The 14,139-nt window shown below is 33.1% G+C and overlaps 1 protein-coding gene, 1 long non-coding RNA gene and 3 other non-coding genes across 5 annotated transcripts; 2 read left to right on the forward strand and 3 right to left on the reverse strand.

The window, feature by feature from the left end:
- Positions 1–400: 400 nt before the first annotated feature.
- On the forward strand, positions 401–483 carry TRNAL-UAA (transfer RNA leucine (anticodon UAA)). Its single transcript has one exon. It is a non-coding gene; the product is annotated as a tRNA-Leu (tRNA).
- Positions 484–3,696: 3,213 nt separating this feature from the next.
- LOC110790693 (ent-kaurenoic acid oxidase 2-like) lies at positions 3,697–8,147 on the reverse strand. Its single transcript, XM_021995472.2, has 8 exons — positions 7,808–8,147; positions 6,352–6,838; positions 5,393–5,659; positions 4,731–4,820; positions 4,512–4,590; positions 4,301–4,407; positions 4,066–4,184; positions 3,697–3,967 (listed from the first exon to the last, which is right to left on the reverse strand). The coding sequence occupies exons 1-8, from the start codon at positions 8,041–8,043 to the stop codon at positions 3,874–3,876; spliced, it is 1,479 nt and encodes a 492-aa protein (XP_021851164.1). The 5' UTR covers positions 8,044–8,147; the 3' UTR covers positions 3,697–3,873.
- A 523-nt stretch (positions 8,148–8,670) lies between these two features.
- On the forward strand, positions 8,671–8,742 carry TRNAC-GCA (transfer RNA cysteine (anticodon GCA)). Its single transcript has one exon. It is a non-coding gene; the product is annotated as a tRNA-Cys (tRNA).
- A 1,242-nt stretch (positions 8,743–9,984) lies between these two features.
- On the reverse strand, positions 9,985–10,068 carry TRNAL-CAA (transfer RNA leucine (anticodon CAA)). Its single transcript has one exon. It is a non-coding gene; the product is annotated as a tRNA-Leu (tRNA).
- A 318-nt stretch (positions 10,069–10,386) lies between these two features.
- Positions 10,387–13,565, reverse strand: LOC110792316 (uncharacterized). The gene is made up of 3 exons (XR_002534356.2): positions 13,360–13,565; positions 11,933–11,980; positions 10,387–10,899 (listed from the first exon to the last, which is right to left on the reverse strand). It is a non-coding gene; the product is annotated as an uncharacterized lncRNA (long non-coding RNA).
- Between the last annotated feature and the right edge of the window lie 574 nt (positions 13,566–14,139).

The raw sequence follows: 14,139 nt of genomic DNA on the forward strand, positions 1-14,139 counted from the left end.
ATTATTATCTTATAAACTCTAATAAGTTCACTTTTGTGACATGAAAGCACAATAAATTAATTAGTATAATGGTGTTAGAACACCATCAATGTCAAATTTCAAATTTTCAGCCACACTATGCGCAACATAACCCAGCTACTAGTATTATTAATATATACTACGAAGAATTTAAAAATGTGATAGTCTAAGAATATTTATTTTAATGTTAAAAAATATGAGTATGTGACGAATAATATACAGTGTGCAACATAATTAGATTTGGATGGAGGAAGTATTTTCCATCAAATATAATTCGGGGACAGTTAATTAGTTATGGAGTTAGTAAGTATCATCGACAAAAGCTGAATAACATCCAAAATAGTTGTTATATAATTAACAGTATCAAAAATAACATTAATTAGCTGGTTTGCCCGAGTGGTTAAGGGGGCAGACTTAAGATCTGCTGCACATAAGTGCGCGTGGGTTCGAACCCCACAGCCAGCAATTTTTCATTTCCTTTTGTGAATTATTTGCAATTTCAATATATATTTTTTTTTTTTGGGAAATTGAAATTATAGATATAGTGCTAAATTATAGAGAATATATTATTTGATTTGTCTCATATTATTTGTGGGCATACGCCTCTATGTATATTACAAACTAGATGGTTCTACACTTCGTAGGATTCCTAAGTCCTATATACTTCTATCTCATATCATATACAGTACATAACTCTATTTCATATGATATTTTATCATCTCGGATAATTACATTATCCTCAATAGGGATGTCAGTGGGGCGGGTTTTATAGGAGACCCGCCCCGCATCCGCCCCAAGTAGGCGGGGATGGAGGGAGGTTTGGCGGGTGATGGGGCGGGGATGGGTATAAAAATCATACCCGCCATGGGTGACGGGGCGGGTGTGGATTTTGTGTTGGACCCGCCCCATCCCCACCCGCCCCGCTTGATAATCGTCAACCCTATCCGAATATCATTCCCTACTTGAATTGAAAAATTTAAAGAACATAAAAAGTTGAACAATTTTTTTATGCGTTTGGATTGGTTTGTAGTATGTGATATTATGAATTAAAACAAGACTTTTAATTTTATGTGTTTGAATTTTTTTGTTATGGAAGTTACTTTTTTTCCATCATGTTGGCGAAATAAGAAAAACAAGGTGGGTATTGACGCGGATATGGGGCGGGGATGAGACGGGGATGGATACCCAGGCGGGTGGTGGGGCGGGGATGGATTTTAGTTTGTACCTGTTGGGGCGGGGATGGGGATGAAATTTGTACCTGCCATGGGTGATGGGGTGGGGATGGGGATGGAAATTTTAGGTGGGGATGGGGATGGAGGGACATACATCCGCATCCGCCCCGCCCCATTGACATCCCTAAATCCTCAACCTATAGTTAGTGGAAAATAATGTTTTTAATATAGTTACTACCTTAAATAATGTTTTATTTTGGAATCACTACCACTTCCCTGAAAAAAGAAGAGAATGAATTTTGAATTACTTAAAACGATTAAGAAACAAAAGAAATATCTTAATTTTAAAATGAGAAAACTAAAAAGGTATTGATTCCATTACAAAAACATAATTTAAGCCTTTAAGGTAGTAAATTACAAAAATAATACTTTTGTAAAGTAGTTCATTTAGTTAGTGGAAAATGTGTTAACTTTTTGAGGGTGGTGGAGGGTGGGGGTGATTTTTTTAATGTTTTTTTTAGATGTTAAGAATACAAGTGAGACTTATGTAAGTGAGATAAACGATATAAAATTAAAAAAAAATATCATTTATAGAAACGATGCAAATATTCAGGGACGGCTTTATAAGAAGTGCGAGTATTCCGGGACGGAGGGAGTACTAGATTAAGCGTTCGTTTCAATTGATGTTTCCTTGATGCTCCTTTTTGGATTTTTTTTGTAGAATTATAAGTATGTTTGGTAAAAATACACAATTTTCTATATTAACTAACTTATGAAAGTTTTATTGTTATTTACCGCCTTATATAATTTTTTTTATTTTGTAATCCCTACCACTTCCCCGAAAAAAGCAAAGAATGAACTTCGAATTACTTAAAACGATTAAGAAATGAAAAAGATATCTTAATTTTAAAATGAGAAACCCGTAGAGGGGGTAATGATTCCAATACAAAAACATAATTTAAGTCTTTAAGGTAGTAAATTACAAAATAAAACTTTCATAAGGTAGTTAATACAAAAATGATGTATCTTTAAGGAAGTAAATGACAAACTTCTCTCTAATTAGTCGAATGTAATGCTGCATACTCTCTTATCTTTCTATCCTTCATAAAACTTTATAGTTCAAAATGTAATCAGGATGAACAAACTTTGAGAAAATGTATTTGGTGTTTAAATATGTACGTGAAGATTACATGATATCGTTTACGAAATAATAATTTGTGAGAAATAAATTACAAAAATATAATTACGAATATAAAACCAAATATGGATTACAAGAAATTATTTACGAATATTTATCTCATTCTGAATGATATGTTTTGACTTTCGAGAATATTCATATTATGTACAAAAACAAGCGATTTAATATCTTATATGAAGTATATGTTTTATTTAATTTTATTTGTTTATTTTATTTGTGACTTTTAATTTTCTATTTTTTGCACGGTACGAGATTTTATAAAATATCACGGAGTATTTACATTGATGAAAGAGTGGAGGTGTACCTATTCGGATATGATATGACTCAAGATCTTCACTTGTGTGTTCTTATTGCAAACACGAGCACAAATTCTTGGAATTTCGCTAGGGTTTAGGAAATGAATCGTTGAAATTTTAATTGTGATTTCTAGCTAATTTTTTTTATTATTTATTTTTAGACATGCTAGTCCAGAGTTTGAAAACAAAATTTAACTGGAACAAAGCGTAAACCAAACCGTATTTTGACAGTTTGGTTCGGTTTACGATTTATAAATTATTGTTCAACGTAAACCAAACTACTTCAAACCTTATTATTACGGTTTAATTTGGTCCAGTTATGACACTTATATGAGTTGCTTTAGTTTGAAAATATTATCAAGCCATATTTGGGTCTAGTGTCAAACTGCATTGAAACGGACCGTGTTCACCCTAATTTTGGATATATAGCACTAGCCTTCCTGTTTGTAATAAATGATTGACTTTGCGTAATTTTTGTTTTTCTCATATCATGGCCATCTTTTGTCAAATAAATCCTAGAAGCTTTGTCAATAAATTATGATGCATTTTGCTGCTATATAGGACTTAGACCTTATTTGTTTATGAAGATATAGAGCATTGTTTATTATGTATTGTGTATTCACTAGAATAACTATCATTTCAGAATACCAATTGAGGTTGACATGAGTGGTTAAGGGCCTCTTACTCCTTAACCAAGGTCTCGGGTTCGAGCCTTGGGAATGGAAAAAATCTCAACTGAGAGGGATGCTGCCCATCGAGGTACCCATGCAAACTCCCACGGCAGATTAGTCCACTTGCCGAAGGCGGTGGGAACTCCTCGTAGTAGAACCAAAAAAACTATCATTTTAGAATGGAAGAATTGAGTTTAAAATAGTACAGTATTCACAAAAAGATGTATTTTGCTAAATGGCTAAAGGTAGCTACTGCCCGAAGATTTAACATGCTTCTCTTCTCCCTTTAAAAATTTTTGTAGAATTTTTTTTATCTATTCAGTCGAATGTAATGTTGCATATTCTCCTATCTTTCTACACTTCATACAACTTTATAAGCCAAAAGGTAATAGCTTTGAGAAAATGTATTTGGTGTTTAAACACTATTTTAGTTACATATTCATAGTACAGTATTTGACAAACAATGAAAAACAAAGTACAAAAGCATAAACAATTTTTCCTTATAATGTGGTAAGTAATTATGACACCCTTCGAATTATGGCTAGACAATTGTCTTCAGGCCTTGAGATTGGCAAGTATCTTACAGGACATTTGGGATTAATCCTCTCCAACCTGCACACAAAACTTTACTGGTAAAACATTCTGAATTTCTGATTATATTTCTGGGTTACACATCATCTTTAATGGTAGGAAACAGGAAGAAAGAATACTTGTAGTTTAGGAGGAAGTAGTGAAGAAATGTATAAACTTCAAGTTTTGCTAAATCGCGTCCAGGACACATCCTACTTCCTGCTCCAAACGGAATGAAATTCGCTCTTGTTTTAGGATCCTGCAACAAGAACAAAAATGCAATCTTTAGTTTTTGTGTATGTTACAGTTAATTATGAACAAAATGAGGAATTTAGAAGTTGCAGACTGATGTAATGATGTATGTATAGCACTTACATCCCATCTTGAAGGGTTAAATTCCTTTGAATTGGGGTACTTGTTAGAATCTAGATGAGCACTTCTTAGCCAAGTTAATATCCTCCATCCTTTTGGTACATTATAACCTTCCATCAACCAAAGGAAAATTTATCAGAAATTTATGATAGTTGCATCTGAATTCTATCAGAAATTTTGAGTATTATTAAGCAGTACTAATTAATATACTAACCATTGATGTTAACATCCTTGGTTGCTTCTCTAAAAAGTGTAAATGAGATGTTAACCACGCGTAGTGTCTCATCAATTACCTTGATGGAATGATAAACCGAAGGTTAATTCATAATTCATACTGAATGACTGAAATTAGGCTGTCAGACAACATTATAAGAAGAATTATCCATCCATTAATTTGTTTTGATTAATGTTGTTGATCATGTATGTACAATACCTTGGATAGATACTCCATCTGTCTTGTTTCTTTCAATGTCAGTCCTTTCTGATTTGGTGGTCGTTTGTTTACAATATGTTCTTGTTCTTCCTGGTTTCATGCCGGAATCAGATCAGTTCAAAGTGCAAAAAAAGTCTTGACATGTAATTTAGAGTGAACACTTACAGAGTTACAGTGTGTTTGAGAACTCTAGTTTAATGAGACAAGATGTGTAAAATTGTGGAAATAATTATGTAGCGTGTTATGAGCACCGGGGTAAGGGGGGATTGAGCAACTCAAATGAATTTCTTAATTTTAGCTTGTTTGGTAATTTAAATGGAAAAGTGAGGAAAAATGTGTAAAATTGTGGAAATATAAGAATTTCTTAATTTAGCTGGTTTGGTAATTTGGGTGGAAAAGTGAGGAAAATGAAATGTGTGCAAATTTAATTTAATTTTCCATACTTTCCCTTCAAAACTGATTGAAAAACTGTGGAAAACAAAATTAAACAAGTAAAAAATATGTAATACTCCATGTTCAGTGTTCCATAATAATTAGCCAAACAAATTAAAATTTAGGGACTTTCACATATTTCTTCAGATTTGCTTTTTGATAGATTTTTATAGTTTTACTTTTCCTCACATTTCCACATCAACTTGGTTTCCAAACACAGTGTTAATTACCTTAGCTTTCTGGAAGACTTCAGGGTGGTCTTGTAAGAGCACAACAGCCCACATAGCTGCATGACCAGAGGATTCATGTCCAGCATTTAAAAACATGATAATCAAATCTACAATCTCCTCATCACTCAATTTACTCTTGTTCTCATCCTCAATTCCCATCAGCATATCCAACATATCTTTCTTTTCTTCTTGCTTATTTGCCATTGTTTCTTCTATCCTTCTTTTATCTACCACTCCCTGGAATATCTTCTGCAAGTTCTTCCTAGCCTGATCCAAAGCCAAAAACCATTACAAAAAATCAACAAGTTCACTGAGATTATACTGATTACTAAGGGTGCGTTATATTCACCTGATTTTCACTTATTTTTTCTAAACTTGTAAAATTGTGTGTTTTGCGAAAAACTACCTTATAAAAGTGTGTTTTTGTGAAAACTACCTTATAAAATTGTATTTTTGCGGAAAACTACCTTATAAAAAATGGTTGTAATTAACTACATTATAAAAAAATTATGTTCTAACTTGTAAGATACCACTTATTTTCGAATCATGAAGGTTGACTCAAAATTCCAGGATTGACTTTATCATATGCATCTTACGTGCCACTTAATTACCCTTTTTCCCGTTAAATAGCACATAATTAAGATACATCTAGTAAAGTCAATCTCGTAATCTTGAATCAATGTTCATAATCCTACGAAATGCAGTATCTTACAACATAAATTTTTATAAAGTAGTTACTTACAACATTTTTTATATTAAGTAGTTTTTCACAAAAATTCAATTTTATAAGGTAGTTTTTGACAAATTTGCCTAAAAATTATTTTAATTATAAATTTTACTTGGTCAACCCTTATTTTACTGAACTTATATTTCCTAAAATTATCTGAACTTAACTAAACTTATCTGAACTTATTTTTCCTAAAATAAATGGAAATAAGGTAAACAAAACAGAACAAAACCTTGAGGGCATTGTGATAAGCAAAGCCAGGCAGATCAATAGCCATGGACTTCAACCCATGATTCAAAGTTGTATACTCCTTCTCCAATGCCTCCATGATAAAATGATCAGTACTTGTATCACCCACCATAACAAACATAATCACCTTGAAAGCAATCTTCCTCATCTCAGTCAAGAACTCGATAGGTCTCGACATTCCAGCCCATTCCTTCAGAGAATTAATGGTGATTTCTTCAATGTGTTTGAGGTAAATTGACAATGCTTCTTGACCACTAAGGGCAGCTGTGGTTAGCCTTCTAAGACGCTTGTGTTCTTCCTGAGTTATGCCATGAAATGCCTTCTTCCCCATGAGTTTTGTGATTGATTCAGGAAAACCAGGTCCAAATGTTGCATCATCTGATAAAACTTTCTTGCAGGATTCAGGTGTTGTGAGTATAACACATGGTTTTCCAAACATTACAGCTCTGTATATTCCTGTTGGTCCAAACCTGCAGATTTTGTTTATTCATAAAGCATGTTAATAGAATTGTCAATGATAAAACATGACTATAAATTTATAAAACATACAGGAATATAATTACACCATTTCCTGTTAGTATTGTGTTTTGAATGAGTCCACTTATCATATATTCACAAAAAGTGGTCAAATATGTTAACATAAATTGGGGACATCCCGAAAAGGAACATGTTAAATAGTGACAGGGGAAATAATATACTATCTCAGGTTGTTTCATTTTTTTTTTACAGTTACTATTTGCACAAATATTAAGATAAATGAGATAAAGTATGTAAAAAGATAGGTGAGTAGAAAATTATTGAATAAAGTAAGAGAAAGTATGTAAAATATGGGTGGTGTAAGAAAAATGAATAAAGTGAGAAAAAGGGAGTGGAAAGATCATTTTGAAATGGAAGTAGTAATTCTAATATAGGGATATAGAGTGGCAAACAACTAGCGAAGGAGCCAAGTGGGTGTAACGATGGTCATGGGTCGGGCCGGCCGACCCGATACGAAAAAACCCGATCCGGCACGAGCATGAATTTGTGGGTCGTGGGCCGGGCCTGGGCTGCATTCATTTTATGGGGAAAAGACAAGGTACGGCCAACAAAAGCATGATAAATCTAGTAAAATTTAGGATTAGGCACGACGACCCGACCCGGCCCGGCACGGCAGTCTGTGGGATTGGGACAGTGTTGGTCCGTGTTTTGAAAATTTCAGCCCGGTCCGGCCCGACATGATGGAGAGTGGGCCTGTCGTGGACCCAGCCAATGTAGGCCCATGACCCATGGGCTCGGCCCGAAGCCCGACTCACCCCACGACCATCTTTATTCAAAAAGGTTTATACATTGTACTTAATAAAAAGAAAGTAAATTAATACAGATTAGATAATTATTTTATTAACATGCCGATACCCCGACTCAAAATTTTTGGCTCCACCACTCGGGGGAAAGAGAGAGACCTTGTAGCAAGGGTGGAGATGAAAGAATCCGGGTTATCGGATTTAAAGGCTTTAAGGAAAGATAATTGTGTGCCAATGAAAGGCCAACCCATATCACCAGGAGGAAGCAAATCTCTCTTTTTTCCTAGCCTTCTCACATAAAACCACTCATTTGCATTTTTCAAGATTCCAAAAAATGCCAATAAACCTCCCAAAATAACACTCAACACCATCCAAACTGAGAAAACTATCTCCATTTCCCACACTATTACAAAACTTAGTAAAAGAAAGGTTTTTGATTGATGATTTTATTTTTTCAAACTGAAGAAACCAGCTAGTTCATGTAAGAATATAAGATGAATGGTGTTAAATTTGTAACTTGAATTTTAGTTGAACATATGTAACAAGTATTTATAGTTAGATAACATGTATTATTAACATATCCTTTATGCATATAATATGGTTGTAATCCATTATCAAATATGTAGGTATGACATGGGGTGTATAAATATTTCATACATTTTATTAGATCTAGTCAAAATTGTTAGATCTTTATAATCTTGAATGAATCAGCTAGAAATTTTTGAAGGTTTTGGTTGAGATTGTTTATGAAGTAGACATGAAATCACTGATTCTAATGTTTATATTGTGTGAGTAGATCACATAACGTGATCTATCTAGTTAAAATATTCTAATTCACTTGATTAACATATCGATTGCAATTCTCAAACATTGGTTTTCAATAAAATTATGAAGTATGGAGGATGTGATTTAGGGGTAGTAGATTTGCTAATATTGTGTTGAATGGGTCAAATCTTACTTGTGCTATAACAGAACAACGTTCTTATTTTAATTTATATGTGATAGGAATAATCTACAACAAGGGGTCCATAGCTCAGTGGTAGAGCAATTGACTGCAGATCAATAGGTCACCGGTTCGAACCCGGTTGGGCCCTTAACCTTTTTCTTTTGAACTTTTTAATTAACTTCTCATACTTGTGCTAAGTTTATACATTACCTTCAAGTTTCCCCATTGCTTTTTAAAAGTTTGACCATGGATTTTCACTAATCTATAAAAAAAATAGTTATATGGGATCTTGGGATCTTGTTAGACTCGGTTAAACATAACTTTAAAATATCGACTTTTTATAATTAAAAAACTTACATATAAAGTTAGAGATATCTACATTTTAATCGTGTTTTTGAGATCGTGAAAAGTCACATGACGCAAATATGTAACGACAGATAGAGTATAAATAAATAAGCTTTTTGACAGCAGGATCATGACATGAGAGGACTAAAATAAATAAATAGTCTCAGTTCATGCTAGAGACGACTTCATGTTTGATCATTCCAGGTTTCAGCTTCGATTTCCTTGCTAAAAATGTTGGACGATCTATAAGATTTATGTTGTAGATTGCATTGAATCTACTTCGTAGTTTTATTCCCGTGCATCCGCACGAAAATCCCAATTACTTTTTAGTTTGAACAACAAACAATCTAAAATTTATCCTTTGAATTGTTAAATGTGACACAAAATCTATAATAAAAAGTTGTTTATTGTAGGAGAAGAAAATTGGTAAAAACAAACGCATAGAAAGACGATGGTTTTTTTTTGAAAATTTTCATTTTGGTGAATACTCCCTCTGCATTTATTTAAGGGATACACTTGCCTTTTTCGGCCGTAATTATTTAAGAGATACACTTGCCATTTTTAGTAACTTATCAACCCCACCATCTAATTAAATAATATATCTACACTCCATTCCCACCCCCCACTCCCTAAAATGACATGGTCCCAACTTGTTTTTCTTATTAAAATATCTACTCAACCCACTTGCTTTATTATTTTATTTCATTCAAATTATTTTTCTTAATACCCGTGCCCGGCCAAGTGTATCTCTTAAATAAATACGGAGGGAGTAACAATTTATACTCCAACAAAAAAACAAAAAAATAATAATGTGACACAAAATCTATAATAAAAAGTTGTTTATTGTAGGAGAAGAAAATTGGTAAAAACAAACGCATAGAAGACAATGGTTTTTAAAAAAAAAAAAATCATTTTGGTGAATAACAATTTATACTCCAACAAAAGAACAAAAAAATAATAATAGGAGAATTAAACTTTAAAAAAAAAAAGAGATAATAGGGTAATTGCCAAAAAGCTGGAAAATATAATAGGAGGGAAAAAAAATTGTCAGAAGTGGGATTTGAACCCACGCCCTCTTACGAAGACCGGAACTTGAGTCTGGCGCCTTAGACCACTCGGCCATCCTGACGTTGATGTTAATTCTATTAACTTTTTATTATATAACCGTTAAAACACTTAAGAATAAATGAAAAGTGTTTCAGCACGTGGCAATGATGAATTGAAAATGATTAATCGATGACTAATCCTGCCTCAAAACCAACATTACGGGGATACGGAGCATTATATATTTCTCCCATTTAAGAATAATAACTGATAAATTTTGATTTTTCTCTGGCCCTGGCCCTAAGAGCAAGATTAGGGCTATATTTCCTGGTAGAAACTAGAAAGTAAATATTTTCCAAAAACTTGGTACTTTACCAGTTGCACATTTACAAAGAACACCAAATGAGAAGCAAAATCATAGCATATTTTCCTGTAACAATCTTATCATATCACACAAACCATCCAAAACCACGCAATTACACCCAATTTACATGTCTAATATTGATGTCACTTCCAAGACTTGGTCAAAGAGTGCTTAGGTAGTAGTACTAAGTACATAATAAACTTTAAAAGGAGATTTTTTTCTACAAGATATGATTCACATCATGTCAATATCATTCACAGATGACCATTTGCTGGAAGTGAAACTTTGTCCGGTGACGGTAGATACGAGATCGAGATCAGTTCCGACCTAAGCTCTTCGTCTTTATCAGCACTTTTCATTGAAGCAATCTCATGATCATTTGTAGGTTCCTCGATAGACTTGGGACTGAGACTTTTATCCGGTAGAGACTCGGGATTGAGAAGATTTTCTGGTAGAGACTCGGAAATTGCAATGAGCAATTCCCTGGCCAGATCTAAAGAAACCTTCTTGTCAAGTGATGAGATTTCAGCCATACACAGTCTGTTTATCTTCCTAAACAAAACAGAGAAATAGTATTAGACAAGATGATTAATCAAATGTTTAAGAGATCCAACGCACAAAAGCAGAAATATCCATGAAAAGAGTTCATTAGGTTATAGGGAGGAAGACAAACCATTTCTCAGGCGAGAAATTTCATACAGACTGAAGATTTTCTACACGTTATTATTGCATCAGCATCTATGATCTAAGAATCTCTACATACATTTCATGAAGTACATAACGGAAATAATGGAAGTAACACGGATGATGACTGAGTTTTGATCACATCAAAGTAGCAAGAAACTGATTTCAAAGTTCAAACTATAGGGAATCCAAAGAATCATAGGTAACATAACTGATACACACTTTGCAAAAAACTTGTTCAACGACTGACAAAGGATCACAAAATGAGGTTTTTGTTTTACAGGTAAAAAGTAAGTACAAGATCAGGGCTAAATCAAAACTTAAAGGTTAATAGATCAATCACTTAACTGAGATCGACAAGAGAACCTTAGAGTGTATGCATATACATCACTAAGTATCTCTCACATGTGTTTGAAATTGTATAATATAAGTTGGTCAGAAAGTTCATTGTTCTTCAATAATCGAGAACCAGAAAAGAGTATCTTTCAAGCTTGAATGTATAATTAAGATGTATCTGAGACTGATTTTGTTCCAATTAAGACAATCAAAATGGATCATTCATGCCAAGCAAGCTCAAACACCAAAATCATAATACCCACAAAATTATAATGTAACTAAACAAGAAAACAGCCAGAGATAACCATGTTTTTATTATAAATAAAATAAATCAAGACCAAATTTTATGTTTGAATGAACTCCTTGGGGGAAAAAAAGAAAAACCAATTCAATAATCAAAGTAGCTGCACAAACTCACACTGCAACAGTTTAAAGTTGTTTCTGCCAACTTAAAATCACCACAAATAATACAAACAAAAGTAAAATCCCAAGGTTAAGACCGACACTCATACCATTATTGCCAAGCATAGATATTATCTAAGTAAAAGACCTTAATTTCAAGTACCTGTTAATGATAAATCAATTAGTTGTCTTCACAAACACTAGAATAGACCTGCAAAATACACGAATGTTCAAGAACCCGCACAAGCTGACATTACAAACTCAAGCAATCAATACAAATGGTTGAATACGCCTTTTATGTGTTCTTTTGAAACATATATACACATGCATATATAGTCACCAAATAACCGCCCAACTCTTAACCACCTCAGATCATATTCTGGAACCACAAATACATTTGTCAAAAGGCCCATACATTGCGCCCACTCTGTAACTAATAAAGGGCAAAGACAAAATAGCACAAACAATATATAGAGACAAAACTCACACTCATCAAAGGAAGTAGCACATACTAATGGTAGTTGACAACATTATCTACTCTAAAGAGAAATTTTAGTAAAAATTATGAGTTTGCAGCTATCTTATTTAACTTCTTTACTAACATTAGACCAAAATTCATTGCAAATATCATTTATTCATTTAACATTCGTAAAAGCTGATTCATCATTCCTCGATTTCCTCCACTACTAATTACTAAACCCAGACAATCAATAAGTAAACTAGTAAACTGTACACCCAAATTTTTGCAGTGGTAAATATTTTTCTTCTTCATCAAAATTGAATTCAACAAGAAACCAAGTCATCCAATCAAGAAAACATAAACGAATTCACTGGAAATACAATTGGGAAAGGGACGGGAGCATTCAAGGTCTACCGCTTCTAATCTGAAAACAAATCAATGAAAAATGGGAGTAAATTGGCTGTTAAACATCCAATTCTATTGTCTCAAATCTCAATACCTTATTTCTACTAACCTGATACTATTAATCCACAGCTCAATTTGGAGTGAACCCAATCAATTATTGGTAACTTTTTTGAAGAAAGGATCCCCTAAACTTACTCAACTCATCAAGAACTTACAAGGAAACAAACAAACAAAATACATATGCCCCCACTCAAACATGAGAAAACAACATCACTTCAATTTTAACCACACCCAAAAATTAGGTCAGCATGTGGATCCCAAAAGACAGAGAAACATGATCAAACTTCAATAGCGCCTAAAAATAATAATAATATATCACGTGTTTCTAAACACTTCCAAATTAACTCGTCGCTATAGAACAATTAACTAATTATTCACTCAAAATAAATTCTGATTTCCAAGAATTCGCTTCATTTTCCCCCAAAAACCCCACAATAAATCAATTACATAAACCCTAGAATTAGAAATCATATCAAATCACAAAAATTGAGCAGCAAGGTATAAATTAGGACCCAGAATCAAATTTTACAACAAAAGTTCATTCTCTTTTTGCAAAAAATTACATATGGATTGGTTTACATAGTAATTCAAACGGAATTTCTTACAAAAAAATAAAAAATAATAAGCGACGAACAAAAAAAATAGGAGAGAGATTGGAATCGAACCTTTTCTTAAGATGTTGAAAATTTGCAGAGAATGACGGTAATTTGAAGATGTTGATGATGATGATATAGACTTTGTGTTGAAGATTCCACCGTCTTTGTCTGAAAGGAATTTTCTAGAATTTCGCTGTTCTTCCCATTTGCTTCCTTTTTAAGGTGGGCCCCGTTGGCTTTTTTATTTTAATTTCGGTTTAGTTAGGTAAATTGTTGACTAAATGATAAGTTCGATAATGCTTGGATAATTATTCAACCTAATATTAGGATTAACTAATTCCTAACATCCTATAAAGGAGAGATTTTAGGAGACAATCAAGGTAGGATATTTTCACTTATTTCAACTTGTCTAAACTTGTACGAAGTTCTTATTACTTATGTATGTCTAATCGTGTATGTGGTCGTTTATTCATAAGTTAAGTTAATTAAAAAGTAATATAAGTTCAATAAAAAAATTATAATCGCTATTTCAGTAATTTTACGGTTGGTTTGGCATGAGAGGGGGTTAGAGATAAGGACAAGGATATAAATTGGGATATGAATAGGGAATTTATGATAGAGACTTCATTAGTTTTATCCTTATCCCTTGTTTGACATGGTAGAAAATAAGGATAAAGATTAAATAACAATACTCTATTACCCCTTTCAAAATAGTAGGCTAAAATCATATCAACCTCCTTTCTTTATATATTACGTACCCCTTTTAATGAAGGGTAAAATAGTCTTTTAACATTAAAGGAGAAATCCTCCATTCTATATCTGATCCTCCCCTGATACAGAATGATGGGA

The sequence above is a fragment of the Spinacia oleracea genome, chromosome 6 (genome assembly GCF_020520425.1).
Source record: "Spinacia oleracea cultivar Varoflay chromosome 6, BTI_SOV_V1, whole genome shotgun sequence".
NCBI classification, from domain to species: domain Eukaryota; kingdom Viridiplantae; phylum Streptophyta; class Magnoliopsida; order Caryophyllales; family Amaranthaceae; genus Spinacia; species Spinacia oleracea.